Below are 27,202 nucleotides of genomic sequence, written 5' to 3' on the forward strand. Positions count from 1 at the left end.
AGCTCCACAAAAGGATATTATATCCTTGCCATATAGCATCATGTGTCTCTGCGAGCACCTGTGAAAAACTGGCAATAGGAGACACAAGGCAAATTAAAACATCTCCGTCTTTGTGTTGCAATCATATCCATATACTCATAATAAGTATATTATTTATGTTTCAAACATGGTAAGTATTTCTATTACTTTCACTTCAGTCTGACTTGGCTAACTGAACAATTGATTCAGCACACTAATCTGATAGGAATGGGATGGAATTCGATTCAGTTCATGGGGTGCCACAGCAGTAGGTAGGGTCTTCTAACACTTTGGATCTGGATAAGTTAATGTTAGAATTAGAAATTATCTAAGTAATTTTACATTCTAATTTACTGTCTTACACTCAACCACCAAAAAATATTTCATCTTGCCCAAAATTATTGCAAGCTGGTTACCTGTCAAAGCCTCTTTGCTAACGGTTTTTATTTGCAGAAAAATTTCTTCCTTCATGGCAGCCCAGTTCTCCAGGTTACTGGAGATGACTTCTTTAATACTGTCTAGTTCACTTCTAATAAAAGGAAACAGTGAGACAGTCTTGTTCAGAGTTGAGCAATGGTGTTCCAATGTATTTCTGCAAGACAGAAAAATAATACCAGACATACATTTTTAAAATTACAAAATACTGTCAGTTAACTTCTGAACTAAAGTAAACTTGATAATTACTTCTGTTATATGATAACTTACACCATATTAGGTTACAATAACTTAGCGTATGAAATATGCTGCATATTGAATATATTTATAATCAGTCTGTCCCTTCTAAATGTTTAGACTTAATGTAGATGTAGTAATCTACTTAATGTAGATTTCTACTTAATGTAGAAATGAAGAAAACTGTACAGACAATTGTGCAATCACTTTTTATTAAGAAATCAGAGTAATCATGTTTAAATGACTGTATGTCTAAGCTTATGTTGTCTCTTCATAAACAATACATGTAAGAAATATTTCATTTCCAATGCATTACAAGCAAGTGGTACACGCTTGCTTTCAAGTGTTAATTAATACCTTTACATGTGCAAATAACTTATCCTGTTGCTAATACCATCAGCAATCAACAGCGACATTTTTCGGTTCCATTTGCTACCACTACAGCATCTCACGATATTCTGGAAAAGCAAGAAACACTAGGACGCTTATAAACACTCTTCTCACTCACAGAACTGTCTCTGCCTGCACCTGCATCCCCACTGAATCCTCTCAGCTGACTCTACAGGTTCACAGGAGGCACAACAACAGCATTTCTTTTTGCGTTCTCACCTGAGCACTTGTGATTGCTTGTAGGCAGCTTCCTTTTCCTCTTGGAAATACCGCAAATCTTCTTTCACTTTTTTAAATTCATCTTGCTTGTTTTTAAGTTCCACTGTTAGGTTTTTTATTCTACAGATACAAGTAAAATAATCAGAAAGTGTTATTTGCACCACTAACCAGCCTCTAACTTTTGTTTCAGCTTTAAATTAAAAACACACTGAAAGTCTTTTCAAAGATGATAATCACATATTTCAGCCTGAAATACCAGAAATATTTCAGCCTGAGTATCGGATCTCCAAATGGAGAGACTTTAATCTTCTGGCTATTGTAGAAGCCACTTGAGAACTCTTTCAAAGTAATACTCAAAATACATTTGTAAAATAACATGGAAATATATATGTCCAATACCAGCTCATACGCAATGCTATATAAATATCTTAAGAATCCAGTGTTCATTCACAGATGCAACACAGAACTCATTAATCCTCCAAAAATGTATGCCATTATGTAAACCTCAGCTTAAAGTTCTACTTGGTTACTCAGCTTAGGGGCTACAACACCTAAAAGGTAGGTACCCTGTCCCAGCAGGGCGATACGAAGTTCCACAATGAGCTGCACAGGTTCTACACACAACTGCAAGGACATGCAGGAAAGGGTAATGGAGAGCTCACTTAAGCTGAACGGGAAATTGTCTAAGGTCCACGAAGAGCAAATACTAAACACTTGGTTACTGTCACCATAATTTTTTTCCATTCAGATTGTTTATCTATTTCTTCATTTCAGATATTTGCAAAAGATGAATCCCAATTAGTCACTCTCCTTTCCCTTTGCCCTGAGTTTCACACTCACGTTCATGGAACTATATATCTGCACTGCTGAATTAATTAATGGTGCTTAGCAAATAATAATAAAAATACAAACGTAAAATATATTCCTGACCATTATTTTACACCAACTGGAATTTAGGCCTCTGTTGCTTGACAATGGCATTTTAAAAAGCTAAAGAGAAACTTTTCACCAAAAATGTTTCCACCAGATGTTAACTCAGGCATCAAATGACGAAAACTGTCAAGGTAGTGAGATTATTTTCCTACATTTTTCCCAAGGAAGACTTAAGGACACAGCAGGAAGTTCTGGACTACAGCTAGATTTCCATGTTCCCAGCTTGACCCACAATATGCCAGAGAAAATATGCATGTATTTTCTTTACTTCCCCCCTTTCCTTCCAGGAAAAAAACCCACCTAACAGATTTTGGGCTCAGAACACTGACCACAAGGCAGAGTGGGAAGGCTCTGATTAGGTGGCTCTGCCTGACAAATCCTGGCTGGGTGTCTGCCTCCTACCAAAGCCTCAGCTCTCTTTGGGTTTCCCCCACTCTCCTAACACCCCTTGGGACGCCTGCAATCAATCATCTTACAGAAGAGGATCAAATGAGACAATGTCACAACACCCTCTCTAATATTGCCTTGAATAGACTGAAAACTCTTTTCATGCTTCCTTCTCCTAAGTACGGAGTGTGCTTCATCACAACAGCACGCAATGGATTTTTAAATTACAGTGCGGGTGACAACTTTCAGCATTTTACTTCAAATCTGACATCAAAAAAGATCCTAAATCTGGGATTGGGAAAGAAAAGCTTACTGTTATCAAGACTCACAAATACATTGTGCACCCTTCCTCCTATTAAAAATGCAAATTAAAGTTTGTCACATCTGTGCTTCAGTTATGCTTATTTAAACGAGATTATGACATTGCAAAAGTAGAATATCTGTGCTGGGGGAAAACTGATCAGACCCACATGATATGTGCTCATGGTTATGTACAAGAATATCCAACTCAAGATGTATAACAAGTATAAAGCAGGGAAAAAACATTCTTTCACCACTGCGGACTAACAGCATGTTTCACAGCCTGCAGACTGTGCTGCTTAACCAGCCCCTGCCTCAGCCACACAGCAGCATCACCCAGCCGGGGAGAAGGGGCACCGCTGTGTGCAGGGGCTTCGCTCTGTCTCCACAGCACTTCCCACCCAGAAAAAAGGGGAATGAAACCAGAGGCCTCATCAGACAAGGCTGATCCAGTGGGGGCTTTCCCCATTTATGGGATTTCCCACTCTCACAGCCTCACTCTTGCAGTTGCAGCCAGCCTGCCTGCTCCGCAGCCGCCTCAGCCCATTCGCACACCAGGCGTGGCGGAGGTTGCGGTTGGGCACAATTGCTGCAGTCACCTGGAAGCACGCAGAGATGCTGCGGGCTCAGCGTGGCCGTTCAGTGCATTCGCTGACATCTGAACAACCTTCTCATCTTAATTGCTTCAAGTTTTGTACACGTATTTTGAAAAAAACAGCCCCAGGATGAGACACAGGAGAAACACCAGTATTTCCTTTACCACCATCACCTGCTCACAGGAGAGGAGGAGGAGGGTGGCCCCTGGGAAGCACAGGGAGATTTCCATCACTGCAGAGCTGTGCACAGTTGCATGTGCTAGTCTCTTGCCTTCTTAGGATACGACTCACACTTGTGCTGGACTCCAAGCCACAGCAAACACAGTTGCCCAGTTCAAAGGAGCAGACAACCGACCTGCAAGTTTTTCTTTGCCTCTAAAATTTACCTTTAGAACTTTTTCATTACGGCAGTGGTCCCGACCTGTTTATTTTTCAAGCACAGCTATCACAGTGTAAACACATACATTTTAAACACTGTTCTTTCAACAACTCAGGACTTATTCACATAATTGTAATGAAATTAACGGAACCATACAGGAAGAAGAGACAGTTGAATCCAATTCCCTTCCTGTGTCACACGTGCAGAAAGAACACCACATAGCACATCACTACCAGTTTACAACTTTATTTTCTGTTAGCTGTAGGTAACCATTCTAACATATTCTTCTAGTCCTGAAAGTACAGCTACAATGATATGCAACTGTTAAAAACCAGTCCCTTTGTAAGCTTTCAACACCTACTCTTGACCTACCGCAAGCAGAGTAAATGAGCTACTTGTCTACTGGTGACTCATTGTCATGAGTAAATAAATAATATTTGAATCAACAAATATTTTATAAAACCAAAGGATAGCAGAAGCATTACATCAGCTTTTGCTTCCGTTTTAAAAAGCAAAAGAAAATTAGATTTATAGTAAAAAAAATATAAAAACTTAGCCATAATATTAATGTGCATTAGTTACTGTTATCAGATAGATCATCTATAACACACTTGCATCAAAATGCAAAGTTAAAAAAATATTAGTCCTGATAAAGAAACTTGGATCTGTAGAGCTCTGCCAAAACCAAACCGGAACACCTGGTAGTTAAAAAGCAAGTTGTTTGGGCTCAACTGTGATCACTGAGGAAAAAAAAAAGAAAACATTAAAAAATTGAAGACATTTCTGGCATTACTTTAGTAGGAAAATTTACCCATACCTACCTGTAAATATTATGGAGGCAGAGGGTAGGAGGAGAGAGAATAAAATCTGTTTGATTACGTTTGGGAGCAGAATCAAATTGGTGTCACTGACTAAAGAAATTACCATACCCTTAACAGTCACATAAATTCAAATCTGCTTTTGCAGAGGATATATTCTGTTAACTATACCTTGAGGGAAAAAAAGGCAAAAAAACAAGCAGTGATTATCATTGAACAATAGCAAATCAAAACTCGGGGATCCATGGAAAACTGGATGCTCATTTTCCATTCTTACTCATTATAGAATGGGCAGTATTTGAAGATCTTTTGGTTTAAAACTTCCAAATACATACAGGTACATTTTCTTACTCTTTCCATTCCAGAGATCTGATATAATGAGGTGAGCACAGAACTGCAGCCTCAGACATTACAGGTATGTTCTGGTCATTCACACAGGTGAATGTGTGCATTCACATTCACATGAGCAGGTGGAGAAGGCAAGACAGTTGCACTCCATCTACTATCATCACCATAAGAAGGAAGAAAAATAAACATGTTATTTTGGTGATATTTAGCACAAAGGAAAAAGTTCAATGGATCATTAAATGCTGTCATGAAGAGAGAATTGTGAGAACATCGTGATCTCGTCCTCTGTCCTTTAGTTCACATGAACTGTGAAAATTAACATCCTATCTTTTCAGCCAGTATACTTAGTGAATAGTGGAGGAAGCCTGCCCAGAGTAGGAGTTGAATTATAACATGTTAACTACTAATGCTGACAATGAAGAGAATAGCATGAGAAAATAGAGTAGTTGCAAAGGACTCTTGCCAGCAAACAAATACACTTGTGCTAAAAGTAATGAGAAGACCAATTACCATGGTGGTTTGAATTTAAGATGTTTGTTGCGTTTCACAGAAGATCTGAAGAAATAACCCTATCTTTGCAGACTACATGGTACACAGCCCCTTTACAAGTCCTGGTAGGACCCGTCTGAGCCTGAATGAGCAGCTGAATCCCTAGTTGCCTGGAGTCAGCAGGGACAGCATGCACAGAGGAGGCTGAAACATACTGTCAATGAAAAAATTTCACTACAGTATTTTCAGCTCTGTGAAACTCTAGGACCTGCTCAGAGCCAGTAGATGCTCTTTTTCATTTCAGCGGGCTGCATTCCTTCCAACAGACAAGTCAGTGTGCATCTCTGTGAAGAAGCTGAGTAGTCATTCTTAAATTTGGCATAGAATATGTACAAAATTGCACAGTCTGAAACTCACTGCACATAACATCATCCCCTAACTTCTTCATAATTGTCTTTTGTTATATTCTGTTTAGCACAGACTATTCAAGTTAAGACAAGACTATTTAATAGTTTTCATGTGCCACTACAGAATCATTTACCTCTTGATTGCAGGTTAGCATATGGCCCAGTTTGAGAGTAAATGAAAATTACTTCTGACAACCAATCAAGAGGCTCTTTGTGAAGGTCTCTATCAAGTCTCATGTAGGCTGACAGGCATTTCAGACCTTGCATTAATTGTATCTTTCTCTATTATCTCAGCAGAAATATAAAAACGTATTGTGAAGACAGCTTGGATAATTTTTGCTCCAGCAAAGGTAAATCTCTGGAACAGGTCTGGAAAACAATGATAAAAAGATGACTGCCTTGTCACAACCACTTCAAAATTTAACTTTGAAGAAACACAGGATTTAATTTCTCAGAGCTACGAATCCAGCTACCAACTTCATCTACAGTAATTACAATTTACACAATCTCAGTCACAGCAGTCATACTCAGTACTATCAGAGCAGTGTAACTCAGGAATAACTTCTTAGAAGTCAGTGGAGTTATACTGATTCAGTTAAAAAAATGAGATTGCAGTTATGAGCTATCTGATAATTGCATAAAAAAAGAAACGGTGCCAAGGCAAATTTATAGGTGACTTTTTACTTATACTACACATTTGCACCAGCAAATTCAAACAGAAGTTTCCCAAGGTGTATGTTTGAGTATATTTCCCAAGCAGAAATCGTCTAGGTTTCTATATTTGCAGGTACCACAGAGAGCATATAATTATATGAAGTAAGACAATACATTGTGTTTCCCTAACATAATACAAATATATTTCATTTTGTGTGTCTGGACTTTTTTCAAACTAGACAAGTGTCTTGTTGATGAAACCAACTCTGTTATAAACATTATTACATCTCTGAAAGCAAGCGGAAACTGAGTTTTCCCTCTGAATTCTAAAACAGCCACAATTGAGTAAACCCATCTTTTCACTACTTCTTTCTTGCCAAACACAAAATCTCTTCTTCTGTACCTTCCCTCTGATGAGAGGCTCCCTGACCTCCAAATCCACAGAGCTCAGTGATCCAGAGCAGCAAGCGACCTTCATCCATCCCATACTCACCCCTTCCCTTTACTAGAGAATCCTTCAGAATGCAGCCACGGTCAAGAGTTTACCCCAGATTTTACACTGTGTAGCCACCTTCCCCTTTTGCAGTCTTAAAAGCAGAGTCAAGTGCACAAGGAAGTCAAAAAAACAAAGATAAAATAGGTGTCTGGATATTCAAGGGTCAGCCTGTGTTCACGCTCTGGTCACATGCAAGTTTCGCTGCTGTGTGGCCACAGAGAACTCCAGAACATAGCACCTTGTCCTGTATGCACATGCACACAATATATTGACCTCCTTCAGTAAATAACCACAAAGCTTTCTAATTTCACTTTGAAAGATAATAAAGCAAGAACCCCTGTGGATTTCAGCGACACATTCTCTCAAGTATGGACTGAATGAAACTGTTTAAGGCTTTGCAGTTATGCCCAGAATAATTTTACAATTACAGATCAAGTTTACCAATCTCACCTTAAATTACAAAGTGGAAGTAAATGGAGGCACAAAAAATTCTTTTTATTAAAAACTTCTTGATGGGTCATTCTTGCATTCAACCAGCAGTCACAAAGGGGAGAGTAACCCACTACATCCAAGCAATTGAAAGTTTTAACTTGAACTTATAGTGTGAACAAATAAATGACCACCCATTAGAGGAAAGGAAAACCTAAACAAATGTGCATCACACCATTTTCTTGTCTCTACCATGCAATACAGGATATTAAACACAAATTCAATTATCTGACAATTTATGAATATCAGAACCGGGTTACAATAAAATAACAGCTAAGCATTAATCTCTCATATGCAATGGTGGTGTCCACAATAAGCAATACAACAACCTGTTGATCTCTTTCCCTAGCAAATGGGAAAATACGGCCTTTGCCATTGTACGTGATGCTGTGCAGGGACTCGGTGTTGGAATCACGCAGGGGTATAACAGAGGAACTAGTCCCTGTAACTGCAGACGGTTGTGAGCAATGAAACTGGGAAACCTCAAGAACCATCGCAGACAAATTGTTCAAACAATAAGCAGAGAGAGAACTGAAAATACATGCCTAACGCAAAAACCTGCACTGAGGGAGATGAACTACTTTCACTTTCCTGAGAAAAGTTAGCCATTCACGGAGGCACGCATAGACTTACGTGGAATCTTTGCTGGCGCTTTCTTGCCAGTAAACACCTCTCAAGGCTACTTTTGCATTACATAGCTCCATTCTCAGATGCCAAAAACTGTGATAACTTTTAAAATGTAACTTTAAACTTTAATTTTACCTATTAAATATGAAAACATTTTTAATGAAATATACATGAAAAGTATGCACAGAAGCAAAAATACAGATTTCACCTTGCCCTTTGCATTTTCCATTGACTGCTGTTTCAGCCTCTTCTAGATAAGGAATTTTGTTTTGCTGGAAGAAAGTTTATTTTATCAGGAATTTGGGAGAAGGTTGAGGATTACTGCATAGTTTTGCACCTCATGAACCATTCTTCTGAACTATCTGTGTGAACACATTTGTCTTGCTTATTAATAATCAATCTTGGCACTTAATCATGGTAACAGAAAAAACCTTGTCAAAACTAGAACAACCACAATTTTAACACAACAGGGGTGGGACTGAGCTATTGGTTGACAGCAGCAAAAAGCATGTATCCTACTGGGAAGACAGTGGCTTCAACATACTTTGCATAAGAATCTAACAGCAAGAGCTTATTTCCCCAAGGCACTGTGCTGATTGGCTTGCTGAGACTGTGACAAGATTTGTCAGTGATTTTTTTTAAGTATAAAAGTGAAGTTCACTCCTGTACAGAGGATGGACGCAGGACCTGGGTCCCACAAACACTGTTAGGCCTTTTGCCGGCTCTCTGCACAAGCCCAAGCCAAACCCAAGTCATCATGATGACACTATCAGGGCAAAATATACAGATGAGTTTGCAACTATTAAAAACAACATATTAAAACACCTTGCATTACACAAAATTCTGCTTTTTCCTCGTTAATAAGTACACCCTGAACTTATCACATAGCTAATTAGAAAAGTACGTACTGCCATGTTATTTACAAAACAGATTCAATAAAAAAGTTGAAGGCGCTATGTCTTCTAAACACAGCAACTTGAGCTACCTAAAAGTAGAATTAAATGCATAAAGACACAGAAAAATTCCAGCACTTGTGTGCTTTATATTCTCCCATAATGAAAAACCACTACATTATTTTCTTTTGCTGGGAAAAGATGAGTGCAAAACCCAGGGACTCACTGAATCCCACACCCAGATGATACTTCTTGGCAGCTTGTCGTATTTACTTGTCTCTTCCAAGCAGCCCATGAACAAGCACACATCTGAGACTTGCACAGAACATCTGTAGCATGATGAAGACCACTCATTTACTACTTTATGAAATGATTTCTTCTTATGCATTAGATGACACACCAATATCATTCTGAAAATACATTAGAGTGCTGCAGTGGTTATGTTTTGCTTATTAGTCATGCTTTCTAAAACAGTCTCCCAAGTTACGCATGTATGATGGTATACAATAAGAATAACTGACTGTATGCCCTAAATCACATTCAGAAAAGGAGAGGTTAGTTCTTTACCTCTTCATTTCATCCAGGGTTGGCTCTCGGTAATTTTTTACACCAACTCAATTCCACTTGTTCACTAAATATTGAACATAGACATATATATATCCATAAAAAAAATTATTAAAGTGACCTTTTTGCCTCGTGTTCTTTCCCTTCAAAACCTATTTTTAAAATGGTGACACTGTTCTTAACGCATGTACCGCTCCCCATTTCCAGTGTTTTCAGCCTCCTAGGACAAGAAACCATACATCATTTTTACCAAATGCTGTGGAGGTTAGTGGCTAAGGGTAGAGCAGCGTGCTGATATCGCTGCCCAGTCACTTTAGTGTTTTATTACAAGTTTAGACTTTACCTAGCCAAGTAGTTGCTGTTGCTTCCCAAAGCAATCACGTTGCAAAAAGGAAGATTTATTTTAGGCAAATTCAGCAACAAAGCATTTTCCATGATATTAAGTTTTGCCATTGTGGTAGGAACTAACAAACTGAGAAAAACACACAGAAAAAAGCACGAATATGGAAAATACAGTTTCCACAACTTAAAATGTTAGGTTTACATTATCTTTAAGATTTTATTATTTATGGATAAAATTTTGAACATTTACATGCATGACTCAGGAGCATAAGTCTTATGGTAGTAACCAACAAGTAACTCCTCCTGCTAGATTTGTAAAAAAGTTTTCAGGAATCTATTTACAAGAGATCTTTGACATAGGACTTGCTAAGTGATATCTATACACCTCTTCACATGTGTAAACATCATAAAAATTTTTTGCTCCTTGTCGCGCTTATGACATTCAGCACTGCTATACCTTTAAAAAGCATCTTTAGTATTTAAATCTATTTTACATTTCTTACAATGGATGTTGCAAGAATTATCAAAATTCACACCACAAATACAGTGTAACCTTCATGCAGCGTCACAAATGTCAAAAGACACCGCCCGAGAAAACCTGTTAATAAAATCAGCTCTAGGGACTCCAGGCTAAATTTAATCATACTGATATCTCTAATGACTTACAGAAGTAAAGAACCTGATGAAAGTGCCTGTTAAAAATATGTTTTAATAGGTAATTGCATTGGGTTTGTGTGGCAAGGTTTTGTAGCGGAGGGGATACTGGAGTGGCTTCCATGAGAAGCTGCCAGAAGCTTCCCCCACGTCCAACAGAGCCATTGACAGCTGGCCCGGAGTCAGACCCACCACTGGCCAAGGCTGAGCCCACCAGTGATGGTGGTAGCACCTCTGGGGTAGCATAGCTAAGAAGGAGGGAAGAAAAAAACCTGCACAACTGCAGCTGAAGAGAGGAGTGAGGATATGTGAGAGGGACAACCCTGCAGACATCAAGGTCAGTGAAGAAGGAAGGGGAGGAGGTGCTCCAGGTGCCAGAGCAGATTCCCCTGCAGCCCGTGGTGAAGATCATGGTGAGGCAGGCTGTCCCCCTGCAGCCCGTGGAGGTTAACAGCAGAGCAGATACCCACCTGCAGCCCATGGAGGACCCCACACCAGAGCAGTGGATGCGCCCAAAGGAGGCTGTGACTTCATGGAGAGCCCGTGCTGGAGCAGGCTCCTGGCAGGGCCTGTGGGCCCGTGGAGAGAGGAGCCCACCCTGGAGCAGGTTTGCTGGCACAACTTGTGACCCCACAGAGGACCCGCACTGGAGCAGCCTGTTCCTGGAGGGCTGCACCCTGGGGAAGGTACCCATGCTGGAGCAGTCCATGAAGAACCACAGCACGCACAAAGGGCCCACATTGGAGCAGTTCATGGAGGCCTGTCTTCTGTGGGAGGGAACCCACGCTGGAGCAGGGGAAGAGTGTGAGTCCTCCTCCCCCTGAGGAGGAAGGAGCAGCAGAAACAATGTGTGATGGACTGACCGCAAGCCCCACTCCCTGTCCCCCTGTGCCGCTCGAGGGGAGGAGGCAGAGAATTTGGGAGTAAAGTCAAGCCCAGGAAGAAGGAAGGGGTGGAGGGAAGGTGTTTTTAAGATTTGGTTTTATTTCTCATTATCCTACTCTGATTTGATTAGCTGAATTTATTACCAATTTCCCCAAGTTGAGTGTTTTGCCCATGACCAATTGGTGAATGATCTATCTCCTGTCCAGCTGAGGAGAGGAGCTATAGAGCCGCTTTGGTGGGCACCTGCTCAACCCACCACAGTAACAGACAAAAAAAGGTTAGTCAAACGACACACCAGCCTTTCAGCTTAACTACGTATCAATCATTGCTCTTGCAGACAGCAGCCAATATCTTGTAGAAGAGCCAGCAGTGCAGAGTACAAGGCAGTACCAGCTGCACAGCCTGCCTCACGTCAGCACATGTATTGACTGGCATTGCTATTTCAAGCTGGCCACAGCCCTTCAGGAATAGCTCTCATGCAAGTATTCTGGAATTACAGTGATTTTAACATGGAATAAGACTTGAACAGCTAAATAAAATCAGTGTTGTTAACTGTGTGACAGTTAGCCCCCCTTCTTCTGACAAAATCCCGAAGGGTAGGTAACTAATTTTTGCAAAAGCTCAGGTTCCCAGGTAGCTTTCAAGGTTAACCACAGGTACAAACAAAAGTAATACTTTAACCTAAAAGGAATATAAAAATGAAACAGTCTGCAACTAACAAGAAAGACTGCATCTCTTGGTCTACCAGAGATTAATAAAACAAAAAAAAGGCATATTTGGTTTCTGATAAACATTTGCCATTTGGGAGGAATGATTTGTCAACCTTGCAAGAACCAGAAGATAGTATGTTGAATAGTTAGTTTATGCCAACAGCACATGGTAACAAGAGAGGCCCAGGACAGAAAAGAGCAGATAAGGAATATTTAGACAAGTTACTTCACAAGGCACAATAGTTGATTTATGGCCTGAATGAAAGCCTACTGAAAGTATTCCACTTGATTTCAGCAGGTTTTAAATCAGTCAAGCCCTAAGGGAAAAAAATGCAGAGATAAAATTTTTATTAACTGTTCCAGCTTTGCCACAAAAAGTCAACTAAATGAAAATTTTAAGTTCACCTTTGGCAAATGATCCTCAACAAGAAGAATGTGCTATCACTGCACTTAACACACTGAATATTGCCACCATAACTGCCACCCAAAGCCATTAAAGGAACAAGGACCAAATGCACCCTTCAAAAATACAATGTTATACCAAAGAAAACATTGAATATTGGGGGGTGAGGATGTTCAGTTCAAATGAAAAAAATATTGCAAGAAACAATATGAGTAATCTGCAAGACATACGCGTTCTGTTCAATTTTGTGTGAACTTGTGTTTTAAAATGTATCTTTTATTAGTAGTATTACTAAACATAAGCCTGCCTAAATCCATTAATAGTAACATCAAATTCTTACAGTGTTTGAGTGATTTGCAAAAAAAAACCAAACCCAAAACCAAAATATTTGAGTGCTTCACCTATAGACAAGCTGTAGCTGTTTGTTTTGCAGTGTTTCCAAAGCATTCCAGTACAATCTCATTAGAGCACCTTAATACTCCACAGGTCCCATGTTATCAGTTCTCTATCACTTGCTACTAGGTATGAGCCAGTCGTGCAAGAAACACCCCTATCGGGGGTCTTCAGAATCAAAATGGCTAAGCTGATACTTAAAATTATAACTCATTCATACAAAAAGCTTCTGACAAACAGTTTGATTCAGATGAGCAAGAAATTACCAAGAAGTTTCTGGTGCCCTTGTTTGTACCACATTATTCTATCAGTAGTCAACTTTAGCAACTGTATTTTTATAAAGTATCTTTTATTAGCCAACTATTAATATAAATGTTTATAGTACTACTGTAAACAATCAGTGGAATATAACAACAGATTCCAAAATATGAGGATAGAAAATTAGGAAACAGAAAACCAGCAGCTAGTACTCATGTTAAATCTGACTATGAAGCATAGAAGACAAACGGAAGAAAAGGAAGGGCAATTCTTCAGAGCTTCAGGTCTGGAAGAGGCCAAAACACTTGCACTTCTTCCACAGAACAGTGCAGAAAAGGTACTATTTGTTATTATGAAATTTTCTATATTGTCATGGTGTTGTAAAACAGCATAAAAGCCACAGAGGTTAATTAGGAACCAGAAATATGAGTCCAGAAATCCTACAGCAAAAAAAAGACTTAAAAAACTACCCATATGCTAATTACATCATAAAGTTCATATTGACCACAACAATTTCCCTCTCAGTCCAAGTTCTTTATACATTATAAATAACCACTGAGGACTGACAAATCAAAGCTAACAAACTAGCTTGAAGCTCATGGCTGAGAACCTGATGGCACCCTAATTATGGTGGCACAAAACCTAACAAAGGCAGACACCAGGTTCTGCAGCCACTGCCCCAGTAACGCCACTTACAGTACATGAATCAGTCACGTATTTTAAATCTAGTTTGGGTATACCTACCTTTGCACCCTTTCCTGCAAACCTGAAGAACAGGAAAAATATTAGAAATTATGAACGAAGGAAGGGCAGAAGAAAAAAAGGTATTTGGAACTTCCCTTTTACACTTTATTTTCTCCTATCTACCCCAAAATGAACTTTATATGTACCAATCTGAAGGTTTAGGAACCAAAGCTGTGCTACAGGCCCATCAAAAGGACACATTTTTTCAAAATACGACTTCCTGTTCTAAGTTAAAGTCATCATGATGTGATGAAGAAGTAGAATGCATCAAAAGTCTCTAAGTATGAGCAGAAGGAGAACACACTTAAAGGTTCTAATCATTGCGCCCTAAAAATACAAATGTGGCTCTGAGGTCTATTGTCAACTACTGGAGTGCTTGAGAGCACAAAACTCCCCCTTTAACTGGGACCTTTACATACCTGACAGTAAGCATTTGCAAACTCCGTTTCTGAGGAACAACGCCACAAGCAGTACCCAAGATTTTCATAACTGCTTTAGTATTCTGTATCATCCCTTCAGAGGGTGAACTGTAAGCTTCTCAGGGTAAGAACGCTGGCAATTCTTTACTGTGTTACTATGAGACAATAAGTAAAACTTTCAGAACTGTGAAACACCCAATACTATGGAATTTCATTTAAAATATTACAATTTTATTACAAAATGGTAAGATTAAATATTTGATCATTTCCCTTTGGGAGTGTATGCAGGGGGAATACCTCAGAAATGCCTTCTGACCTTTCTTTTGCTTTAAATATATTGACTGCTTCTAAACCATTAGGGAATTTAAAACTTGCTTCCAGAGAATATTATGAAAGATGATTTAAACTAAGTATTACACCATATATGTTATATCTGATAAAAGAAAGACAAACCTTATTTGTAGTTTAAACTTCTTTGGAATTAAATTACCTAATACACATACACAAGAATAACATGAGACCAGATAATATGCTCTGACCTTTCTGTTTTTGATTCACTGTCAGCTCGATAGTGTTCAAGGTCTTGGTAAAGAGACTGCAATTCTGCTTGAAGTCCTTTTTCCCGTTCTATACTTCCTTCACAAAATTTAATCTCCTTTTCCATTGCTTTTACTTTTTCTTCCATCACCTTAAATTCATGAAGTATCAAATAGCTGACTCCACAGTATTTACACACTGTCTCATCCCGGGACATCTAAAAAAAGATAAAATTGCAAGATTGTTTGTAAGAAGTTGAACAAAAAAAAAACCCTGAATGACACTAAATAATAATAAATCTGAATAGTTTAAACCATTTACCGCTCTGCAGCATTTATGATCAGATGCTGTTATTGCTTTAACAAATAATAAAGACAAAATTCTGCATTAGCAAAATGAAATCACGCTAGAGCAGTACTTTCACTTACTGGAAACTTCACAAGATATATCAACTATGCAATTTACTATGTAAGAACTCCTGCTGGAATTCTAAACTGAAGTACCTCTGAATTATATTTGATGTATTAATTTAAAATAAAATGCCGTGGTTTACAAAGTTATCTCCTTAATGAATTTGTGATTGCCTGAGCCAGAAAAATGTTATTTACTGTGTTTTTTTGACAACTCATACCCAATTGAAGTAGGTAAGATGAAAAGTGGAAAGTGAATAGAATGATGTAATCCAGCAATCTTTACAAATATAATTCAAATGAGTAAGGGATTAATTATGATGATGTGCTGTCCATGGCACTTGAGTGTTGTGGAAAATGTAACGCATTTACTAGGCATGAAGTATTCACCACTGATTAAAAGAATACAGAGTACGTAATACATATCTAATTGAAAGACCATTTCTTAAATGGAGAAAACATACTTTTATAAATGATCAAATTATTAAGCTTTGCAGTAAGCAAGGCTTCATAAATATGAACAGATAGATGTGCTCTGACTTTCATACGTGCTTATTACTCAGTATGTCAGTTATTCCTGTGTGTTTTAATCATTTTCACTTCCTGAAAAAAATGCTCAGTTTACAAGTGATGGCAGAACTGAACCTGCACAAGAAATGAATATCAAGTAAATAAATCAGCCAGACCAACCCAAAAAGGCCCGACACTTCAATAGGGTACATGTAAGCATCTGCTTGGCAGCACAGATCACAGATCCCTGAACATGACAGGTTTTATCCTGTTCTGGGGTCACAGCATAAATGCATTTGAGAGGAGATGGTTAGAATTAAGACTAGATCAGGACACTCATAATACAGCTAAAGAGACAACGTCAAAGCAACAAATATAAAAAGGTATTGGTAATCTTCGAGACACAAAAGATGGGCAATGGGTGGCAGAGCAGTTGTGTGTACTGAGAGCTTAAAACACACTTTAACCTTTCTTGCAATATTCAGCTGTTACAAGGATTTTAACACAATGACTTATGAAAATCAGAAAGCTGGAAAACTGCAGTTTAAGTCAAAGACTGTAAGAATCCCTTAAAAAAAAGCAAAAGAGGTATTTTGAGACATGCGCATAATTCAAAGAAATAGTACTTAGACGAAACAAACAGCTTCCAAAAAATATAAACTAAAGACTTATTATCCCATGATTCAATAATTGTTAGCACTTTAAATATATCTTGATAAAAATGATATTTCAGGATGCCCTGGAAGTACCAGGCCAAGCTTTATTTTCCGATTTCTTGGGTTTGCCCCAGTTTAAAATACCCCTAGTTACAGTTGCTCTGAATGAGTTGAAAATGCAAGTTTATTTTTCCTGGCAGCTGCAAACTGTGCTTGGAAATATGAAACTATTATTCAGGATAACTACCATAAAGTTCCAAAGCACTAAAATTACTATATTGAAAAAGGACAAAATGAGCTGTTATACGGAGCACAGGAGGGGGGCTCTTATCCCAAAAAGAACATTGTGCTCTCGTGCAGTACCACCACTGCTGTCTTTCAAATAAACAGTTGCAGAAATTACACTGGGTACTAGGATTAAAAACAAAACAAAACAATTGGGGTCCTGAACTGAAAACGTTTTATGCAAGTACTAAAACTTTTTAGTTTTCAAATTCAATTTTGTTATTGAACTTAAAAAGAAATTAAGTCATAGATAATATTTATTATGCTATCTGGACTTAGCAGGAAATGGGTCCCATTCTTCTTCACATCCATTCCTCAGGTGAAGTAAAAACTTGAAAAGACTTCAGATCAGGTAGGATTTTTAAAGTTTTTGCTACGTAGCCAAAAAAACCACAGGAAAGCCCGAGGGCTCTATAATAGTGCAGTAAGGAAAGAAAGTTCTGTCTTTTAATCAGAAACTTGCTTTTGTACACGCGCAATTATCCTGCAGCCACCGCAATATACTGTACACAGACTGAACTAGTTTTAAAATATCTACCTGTACTATGAGTAGCAGTTTCCTAACACCAGTAATGAATTTGGCATGGGCTGAGTGATGCTGAACAGGCAAGCTAGCTCACGCTAAATTCCATGCTGCAGTAGACTAACACCAATAAGTGAGGTTACTTACATGACATGTATACCCAATATGTCTAGAAAATTAACAGGACTCAGTTGAAAGTGAATAACCTCAAAGAGCAAGGCCTGAACTGAGCAGAACAAGGGGCATACTAACCTGAATTCTCATCCTAAATCCAAGGTTTCTCTCTCATGCCCACAGTGGTCAAAACACAAGCAGGCCTTTCTCTTTCTTTCTTTTTCTTTTTTTCTTCCCCCTTCTCTCTTGCTCTGTCAACATCACAACCCGCCTTCTCCTCCCTGATACTTAAAACATCTCCTGAAATTCCTGAGCTGGTTGGACACTTTTCGGAAGCCACTGGAGCTTCAGAAAGACTGGTACAGAGAAATGCTGTCAAGCTGTAGGCACTGATTTCGTTACGCCAAAATAGCGACAAAGCTATCTTAGGGCTACACCAATTTAAAGGTCAGAGGCAGAAAGCATTTTATAGTTTTGAAGACTACTTACAAATGAAATGGTTTTGGGTTTTGCACAGTTTCCAAGAGAAGCAACCTTACTACACCTATGTGTTTATTTCTCTATTGTCACCCTTCGATAATTTGTGAACCAGAATGTTTGGTCATTTATAACCAATTCTGACACTGAGAGCAGAAATACTGAAGTGCCTAAAAGTTTTAGACAACCAGGCAGGCAATAAAGACTTCATAAGTTCCTCGCTGAAGAAAACTCTGGAGTGAGAGGGCAGTCCTTATCAGATATCAGATAATCCATATAGGAAAGAGCCTCATAAATGGTATGTCCAGGAGAAAAGATTCCATTAGGCCTTTTATGTTAGACACCAAAGTCGATCAACCATTACATAGAAGTCTGTAGGAAGCAAATTTTCATTAGCTCTTATGCTTGCAAAGCTATCTCTTCTGGAATAATATTATCGCCGAGTAACCACTAAGAATGTGTATTACATACACAATTACTTATGTTTTCAGATTCCATATTTCACTGTTTACATTCGATCAAAAGACTGTTGTAAACTTCTCAAATGCAAAGCAGAAAAAAAAATCAGGGGAAAAAGCACAGTTTGGAAGGAATAGAAAAGGATACTATCAGAGCTTTAACTAGAAAGGGAACCATGTATGTCCTTAGCAATGAGGATAGGCAGTGAATAGAAAAAAAATCGATTAGGAATTAAAAAAAAAAACACAACCCAGAAGGTACTTCTTTAGAATTGTGTTTTTAGTCAGCCTGGACAGGGAAACCCAGGGCAAACAGGACTTGAAAAGCTAACAGAGGGGTACCATAAAAAAACCTTGCTCTTTGAGTTAGCACAACAGTACTGGGTGCACAATAACAACGTAAAACAAAAAACAAACTCACTGAGGACAAAGTGCTTGAACTAGGAAGATATTCGATCCATAAGATTTTGAGCTACAGTTCTGATACACATTACACCAGATGCACCAGTCTTCACAGAAAGGACAAGAGCTATGTCCAGAACAAACGTTATTGCAAGGTAGCATTTCTAGCTGTGGTATTCCAGCAGCTGTTCCACTACAGCATATGTGGGAGTAGTTTCAACTCAGAGCTGTGTTCAGTTTTGGAAGAACTAATATTATTCCATGGTTACATAGATTTCTTTAGCTACCAAGGTCAAGTGGAGAACTAAGCCAAGAGGGATAGTCACTCAAATTACATATGTTTGACTCAGTACCATAAGCATCTGTAGAGCATAAGTTATAAGGAAAAAAAGAAAAAAGAAAAAATTACTTTGGTAGTCTGGACCATTTTTAGCCTTTGAATGACAAGACAGGAATGTATATAATTTCAACTTGACCAAATAACTACAGGGAGTGTCAGCTTGTACACTGCTCTTCTCTAATATGTCAGATTCCACCTGCAAAAATTACCATGATAAAGAGCTAAATTCTTGCTAAAAGAAAAATAATCTACTTTCTCACTTAGCAGTGTGTTGGTATTACAACATCCAGCATATGGATCACTTATGCTAGAAATAGTCCATTGCAAGCAGCTAATAAATAGCCATGACTCTTAAAAGCCAGAACTTAAGTCCTCAATTAATGACATTAATTTAAAAACCTTTGAATATGTTTCTGTTCATCACTGAAATAAAAACATAGAGCCATGAGCACAGATGTGCTCCTTGTACATTAATTTTACAGTGCAGGGGAGGGAGAGCCTAAGGAAACTGCAGTACTCACCACTCTCCTTGGATCACCCAGTGCTCCTCAGGCACGTAGCACAGTAATAACAGCTCTTGCTCCATCCCCAGTTGATCTGCCAGGACTGAGACTGCTTTAGTGAGGACTGGCCAAATAACAAAAACCCCTGTGTTTGACCAAACTATACGTGTAGCAGAACAATACATAAAACTCAAGGAAAAAAAAAAAACTCATTATGCTGCAGCTCAGTGCTCTTAAATTATTTCTGTATATTGATTTTTTTAATTCTACCTCTACTTGATTCAACCTTATGATCTGAATCTACCTACTTTTTGTTTTACTCCTCCTCTTCCATACTACTTTCATTTCTCTCATGCTGTTTGTCCCTCTCCTGACAAAATAGCCAGTCCCTATTACACAAAAAGAAGTCATTACTCAAACCACACAATTGATATTCTAGGAAGAAAGTGGATTCTTCTGCTGTATATACAAAACTGAAGAGTTATTTCATTGACATAGATATTTTTTATTATTCAAAGAATGATTTTGAAGAGTCTCAGTAGAAACTTCATTTTAAAATAAGTTTATTGTGAGTCAAGTTTTCAGTCAGCATCTAGTCAGAAGGTAACACAGCTTGTAACGCTAAGCCATACTGTATATGTAATTATTTGCTCAACTTCCATAAAATAGCAGTTGCAAAATAAAAATCACAGTACTTGCTTTGAATACATATGAATAGTGTAGAAATAGGCTTGTAGTAAAAACAGAATGTCCTGCTCTCAGAAGTTTCATTCAAAACATGCCCTGAAATAATCAGTTTGTCATGACAGGAAATAATACTCAGATTTCAGGTAGCTTTAATTTTTTCCTGCCTGGGAGTAAAGCAGACTAATGAATCATAAAAGACAGTGTTGCACTGCTAGTAACTGCACACACTCACACAAGCCCTGCAAATATCTAACACATGTCCAACAGGCCATGCAGACCTTACTGGTACTCATAAGCTCTTTCAGGATGTGTTACAGCACACTCCAGCTCTCCAGCGCAATACAGAGCACAGAGTTCTTATAAACTGAACCGCAGTACATTGCAACAAAACTATGCCTGCGCAGACAAAAGATAATTTAGCCCACTGTTAATCATATCTTTGCCTGACAACACTGACTTTTTGCATCTGTAGTTGCAACAGTTGGGAAGCCCCTCCTAGCTACAACCCAGCTGCTTGTGACGCAAGATGCTGTAATCCCTCCAACTCCTAGCACCATACTTGGGCGCCAGCTGCAGAAAGGATACAGAAAAGCCTGAATATAGTCAATACAGCCCTAACTTTCTGAGAAAAAGCTTGAACGTAGTGAATACAGTCCTCACCTTATGAGCACAGCAAAAGATCAAAGTCTTTTGCTGCCCTAGGTGACCAGCACTGACTCCAGAATTCTCACATTAGGAACGGAAGACCTGCTTTCACAAATCCTCTGATACCACAATACACAGTGGTAACAAAGCAGGCTGCCTTGACTATCTGGGAACCGGTTTTCCCAAATCAGCTATGGATCCATGGCTAACCAGTTCACTGTTGAGAGCTTTCCATCTCTTTAGACTGTAACATGTGTGCTTACACCAAAAATAAGCAGATATTTTCTAACGTTTCCAAAGCCTATTACAGCCACTCAGAATATTCACATAGCTGGAGCCTGTCATCCCAACAAAATCTAAAAGTTAAAAATTTGATAGCAAGTACTGAAAACCTCAGCGGGTGTAGGGGCAACTCGTGAACATCATCTTAAGATGCATTCAGAAGGTACATGACAACAGGACTCTGAAGAGACCTTGTGCCATTCTGCATGTAGATAATATCGTGCTCATCTGGAAGGCACAAATGGAAATGCTGCTGCTTCCAAATCCATATTGATATTGTATGCACATAGCTATGTTGTTCACTTCTATAAAGCTAGTCTTGGTGAACAGGACAGATTCTTTAGATAATTAACGCAACTGGAACTATGTAAGAACCTATTAAAAAAAAATCCCAAGTTCAAAGACAGCAAGAAAATGTAAAGATAACAATGTGCTCATAAAGATACCATAATGTGCTTGATCTATAGCACACGTGGCAAATCTAATGAGTAACCATTTGCTGCTAGTAACGTACGTGATGTTTTGTGGATAGTCGGATACCACGAAACGTTCTGTACTGATGTATAACACAGCTTCAAAGTTCCTGCTCTGCTTGCTTTCTGAGGCTCCTAGAGTGAAAGAACTCTTAATCTGTAAGGGTATCTTGTGCTCAGTTAATTTTATGATTCATGTTAAGCAAAGGTTATTTGCTTGCCAAGCAAATTATAAAATTAAATGTAACTTTTTGTTAGGTACTTTGAGGAGTCAGGATGTCATTTTACTGTCTTACGAGAGTGGCTACTGTTTTGCTTCCCACTTCAGCAAGGTTTTCAGGGCAAAACTGCATCTTCCCATCTACTTACTTTAAGTGGGCAACAACAATGCTGAAACAAACAGAACTTTAATAAGGTCACAAGCAGATAAAAGATTTGTCTACCAGTAGCAACAGACAACTATCAAGGTGCAATATGATAATCTTATTTTCTTTTGAGGAAAAAAAACCAAAAACAAAACACCCCCCAAAAGACCCCAAACAACAAAAAGAGAACTCCCCGAAATACAGATCGATAAATTGGAGTACAGGAAACGCTAACTTCTTTTTACCATTCAGTGGTCTACGATACCTCTCAGACTGATTTTGATGGCATAAATCTTAAGACACGTAAATACATGAAAAAGCAGGTATTACAACCCAGTGACCTCTGCAAAGTTCTTTCTACAGTCCTGTGACAGTACACCTACAAGAAAATGTAGGGTTCTACTGAGGCAGACCAACCAACTTGTTTAGCTAAAGCACCTGCTCTCTGGCACACCAAATCTGCAAACATCACCTCTCAGAAGTGTACAAGTGTCTCTAAAATAAGGCTAAGAACCAGAGAATACCCTTCCCAAAAAAATGTCACAGATGGCTTGGACTTTGCCATTGACTGATATGGTTGTTTCCCTCCCAGAGGTTACCCTCGCCATCACCACCACTCCATGTGGCGTAGCTTCTTTCGAAACGTGCAGGGAAAACTGACTCCTGCTCACTTCTAACATTGACAAACATTGCTCGGTGAGGTAACCAAACTGCTAACAGGCAAAGTCACAACTCTGAGGTTTTATACTTTTTTTTTTTTAGAAACAAACCATGATTTAGATCTTTACTAATGATTAGTTCCTAAGAAGTACACAGCTGTGAATAATTAAAAATAAATACTATAGAAGTTTGTTTACCTGTCGATCTTTTTTCATTTGGCACCTATCTTGCAATGCATACTGTGTGAAAGAGGTACCAGAGAAGAGGAGAGGAAAGGAGGGAGGGCCATGTAAAATTCTTACATGACTTTCTAAGGCAAAATTCATCAGAACCTGAAGAACTAAAGTCCTTTCACACCTACCATTTCATTAACAAGATACCACTAAATCTCTTCCCCTCTAGATTATAACTTCCTGTAAAATTTAATAAACATTGTGGGCAACACCTACTGGACCCAGCCTACAAATGGTCAATTTATATCAGTTTCTGCCGTGACAACCATGGTTTTACTCCCTTCCCGTTTCCCTCTCCATACCATACTCTAGAAGAGTGCAATTTCAAAGGCAGCGAAATCCCTGCTCCAAGTATGGATAAGCACCTTGTGAAGCTCCATCCACTAGGAGCATGAAGGAAAGGAATGATGAGAGCTCTGGTCTGCATCCTTTCTTCTGAGACAGCTGCTTGATCCGTTGTCAGCACTACAACCCAACCTCCAGCAAGCCAATTCAACCAGGAACCTAGCAAGTGAATATTCTTCATTCTGCCACTGAAATCACATGCTTAACATACTCCCTCCAGACACACATGGTCTGCAAGCTGCATGTTGGGAGCATGTGCTCAGTTTAGTAAGGCAATCTACAGCTGGCACAAGTTCTGCTTATGTTAGGAGCAATCTAAAAGAAAGATTCCAAAAGAGATGCTATAAAATCCAAGAAGCAGAGAATGTGAAGGGAATAAGAACATGTGTACATAAAGGGTAGAAAATACAAGGACAGGAAATTGTGAGAATGACTTGTAACCAAGTTCTGTATCTTGTAACTGTACTGCAACTACAAGGCAAGTCAGCTGAGGGAAAAGACACGCAGCAGCAAAGGACATGTAAAACCCTGACATTAAAACGATCCCAAAGTCTTGGGCTGTCATTGCCTTAGAGCTCATGTAGCTCACACTGAGGTGCCAGGGTGCCTTCTGCATGAAGATCTTTTTGTTAAAGGTATACTGCAGAACTGAAAGACATCTCGAGATTGCCTGCCCAGTGCTCCACTCCAAAGCAAAAGCTTGCCTTACTTCTCCCCTACAGTACCAGCGGAGGAATTCCACAACTCCCCTGGGTGAGCTGCTCCAGGGCTCGGCTACCTCTACATCTAGAGTTCCGTAACATTCAACCAAAGCTAGCCCAGAAAGGTGAGTGTAGGATTAATTTGCAGCTGGGGATGAAGGACAACCACCATCTTCCTACACATGTATATACTGTTATTGTGTCCTCAAATATTTTCTAGAATGAGTAAACCCAGTTCTATTACCCTTCCCAGAACAGGATTTTTAGTCTTTACTATTTTTGTGTTTTTCCAGAATTCCATCAGTTGTTTTACTTTTCTTAAAGCCTGCAGCTCAGAACAAGTACCTCAATAGCCCTGACCAGAAGAATAATGATGGCCCAAGTTTTACGTGCAATTCCTATACTAACACGTTTAATACTTGCATTCTTTGTAATATCGCTTTGTTAACATTATTCTGCTTATGGCCTGATTATAGACCTCAGTGTTAGGTCTGGCAAGTAACAAGGAAGCTTCATCAGTTACTGTGTATTTTGTATTGATGCACTGTACTTACTCTTTTTAAATATGCCTTATTCTTACTAAAAGCTTAAAGTTTAATGCTGCTCCCAGACTGGCATCAGCGCATTCCTTATTGTAATCTAAGATCCTAGCTCAATTGAAAACAGTAGGCACCGACACTCCTACGGAAAGAAACAGTGTCCCCCCCCTTTCTGTTTCCAGTTTCTGCCTGCACTCACACCTGCTTCCTCCTTGCGCTAGCGTATGTCTAGCGCACAGATCAGGAACTGACCCAAATGAAAGACAGGCAGTTGAAGTGCCACCAAACTGCTGCCTTCGGTCATTCATGGAAATACTGAGCAGTACTAGAACCAGAACACTTGCCTGATGTACTTCATCCAACAATTTGGCACAACTGTTTCTCTGAGAAACTTGCACTGATTTTTGCTAGCCACCTTATACTGCCAATGCTTACAAACTAATTTCTAAATAAACAAACATATCTGGTATCTTTTCTGCTACTGAGTCTGTAAGTTTCCCAGGTTCTTCCCTTTCCCTTCTTTAAGGGCAAGTATTCCTTTTTCCTTTCCTTTGCCTATCTTACCCATCCTTGAATTCTCAGAAATCATTGATGGCTCAGAAATTGCCTCCACAGTTTTCTGGACTATTCCAGGGAGAATTTCTCCAGCTACGCTAGCCTGAGCTCATAAAACTTTTAAATTACTTGTTGATTGTTAGACACATGCCAAAAAATTAGGACAACAGGGTGTTTTATCGCCAAAGTAAAAACTTCATACTGTTTCAAAAAGCGACTCGTGTTCTATTTGCGTGCATGACCGCATATAAAGAGCCTCCTCGTAAGCTAACCCATATAAACAACAGCATTGTTACATTGGCAATAATCTGTCTCCCAAAAGAACGGCCTCACACAGAAAGAGAAGACACAAGAAAAGATGAAGGGGATGCTCTGTTCCTATTTGTATTGACACTCCTTTGGAACAATTACATGTTATGCTCTGCAATCACTCCAAACTTGCAGCAACAAAATGTGCCATATGGGGTAAATTTTTAAACTCACCTAGCAGTGAGAAATGAGTGTGTTCCTCTACTGTGTTCCTGTAGCACTAGCATGTAATTACACTTAATGTAATCATACACTTATACGTAATATGACAATGAAACCTAGAACACACCAGGACCAAAATGTACCGGATAATGTACCCGTCTTCAAAGGCCCGTGAGACATCCCTAAATTCCTGTAGTATCTGCTCTCCAAATGTTGGGGTTTTTGTACTTCCACTGTTTCGTACCTTTCGAATCTCCTCGGGCAGCGCATGAATGGGGACGTGCGGCTCCATGGCCTCCCGAAACTCCGCGGCGGGGTCAGGGAAGCTGCCAGAGGTCACAGGGTCAGAACCTGCCGTCAGCAAAGGGGGGGCCGCGCGTTTCCTCTGGCCCACGGGCGGAGGTGCAAGCACACGCATGTTACACGCGGCCCAGGCCAGCCCCGCACAGCCTCCCCACGCCTGCAACGCCTGCTCGGGGACAGGCCGTGGCTGCCGCAGCGGCGGGGTCAGGGGAAGGGGGGGACACGGAACGGAATGGGACGGGACGGGCCGGGACCCCCGGGTCGGGGCCGCCTCCCGCGGAAGACGCGGGAGCCCGGGGGAGGCGGAGGGAAGCGGGGTGAGGGAAGGCAGCGGGGGCGGCCATTTTCTTACCGCGGCTTCCTTCGTAACCACGGCAACGGCGCACCGCCCCCGCGCGTGCGCCTCAGGCGGCCGGGGCCCGCGCAAAGGCGGCGGGGTTTGGGGGGACCCGAAGGGCTGCGGCGCCCCGGGATCCCCCGCCCCCCGAGCCCTGACATAACGAACTGGCCCGATTTAAAATTAATAACGAGTAATGCGAGGAGCTGCATTGGCAGGGCTGGAGCTGGCTCCGTAGGGGGAGGAAAATGGCATAAATGCCGCCCGTTTCACTGCGAAGCCTCCGTTTCATTTGAGCTGTCACCCCAAAACCGACCCTCACGCCTGGGTCAGTTACATGTCAAAACCGAAGCATGTGCTCAACCTCCGCATGAACCGTGTTCGCGCTGCCAGCTCTCAATGAAAGCCACTTGAGTTCACAGCAAAGCAATAAAAATAAATAAATCAGGAAAAGATGTGAGAATCGGGTGTTTTCAGTATAACCCCACTGCAATGGAATTAATTCCACATTCTGCCCCTCTCTTCATCACTGGCTATTTTATGTGCGGCCCCTTCCGTGAGCCCGGGTGTTATTGCATCCCATCAGCAGTGCCACAACGGCATCTGCTTCGGCCCCGCCATCCCCAGCGAGGGAGCCAGCACAGCCTGGGTCTCTCCACCTGAGCCCGGCGCAGACGTGCGATGCTGCGGGTGAGGAGCCATGAGCGCAGCAGGGCTGCTCACCTCCCAGAGCTGATTGCCAGCCTGCCCAAAGCAATTCCTGTACACCCAAAGAATTTCCTATACACCCAAAGCATTCCCTACAAGCCTTATACAGAAAGATGCACCCCCTAAAAAATAATTTAGGGACAGCCACTAATGACTGGAAAGAAGCCATCCTGAAAAACGGGATGACCTTCCATCG

General features: G+C 40.0%; 1 protein-coding gene across 3 annotated transcripts in view; it reads right to left on the reverse strand.

The window, feature by feature from the left end:
* The window catches only part of LEKR1 (leucine, glutamate and lysine rich 1), a 64,265-nt gene extending 37,931 nt beyond the window's left edge, over positions 1-26,334 (reverse strand). Inside the window, exons 1-5 of one of the 3 annotated variants that reach the window (XM_075098610.1) lie at positions 26,314-26,334; positions 25,903-25,984; positions 15,027-15,241; positions 1,300-1,419; positions 435-610 (exon numbers count right to left, since the gene is read on the reverse strand). In XM_075098610.1, coding sequence (XP_074954711.1) covers positions 435-610; positions 1,300-1,419; positions 15,027-15,241; positions 25,903-25,950 — 559 coding nt within the window. In that variant the 5' untranslated portion in view covers positions 25,951-25,984; positions 26,314-26,334. Of the gene's footprint in view, positions 1-434; positions 611-1,299; positions 1,420-15,026; positions 15,242-25,902; positions 26,165-26,313 lie in introns of those variants that run through there. The other 2 variants (XM_075098609.1, XM_075098611.1) reach the window with 2 other exon arrangements.
* Between the last annotated feature and the right edge of the window lie 868 nt (positions 26,335-27,202).

The sequence above is a fragment of the Phalacrocorax aristotelis genome, chromosome 7 (assembly GCF_949628215.1).
Source record: "Phalacrocorax aristotelis chromosome 7, bGulAri2.1, whole genome shotgun sequence".
In the NCBI taxonomy this organism is placed as follows: Eukaryota; Metazoa; Chordata; class Aves; order Suliformes; family Phalacrocoracidae; genus Phalacrocorax; species Phalacrocorax aristotelis.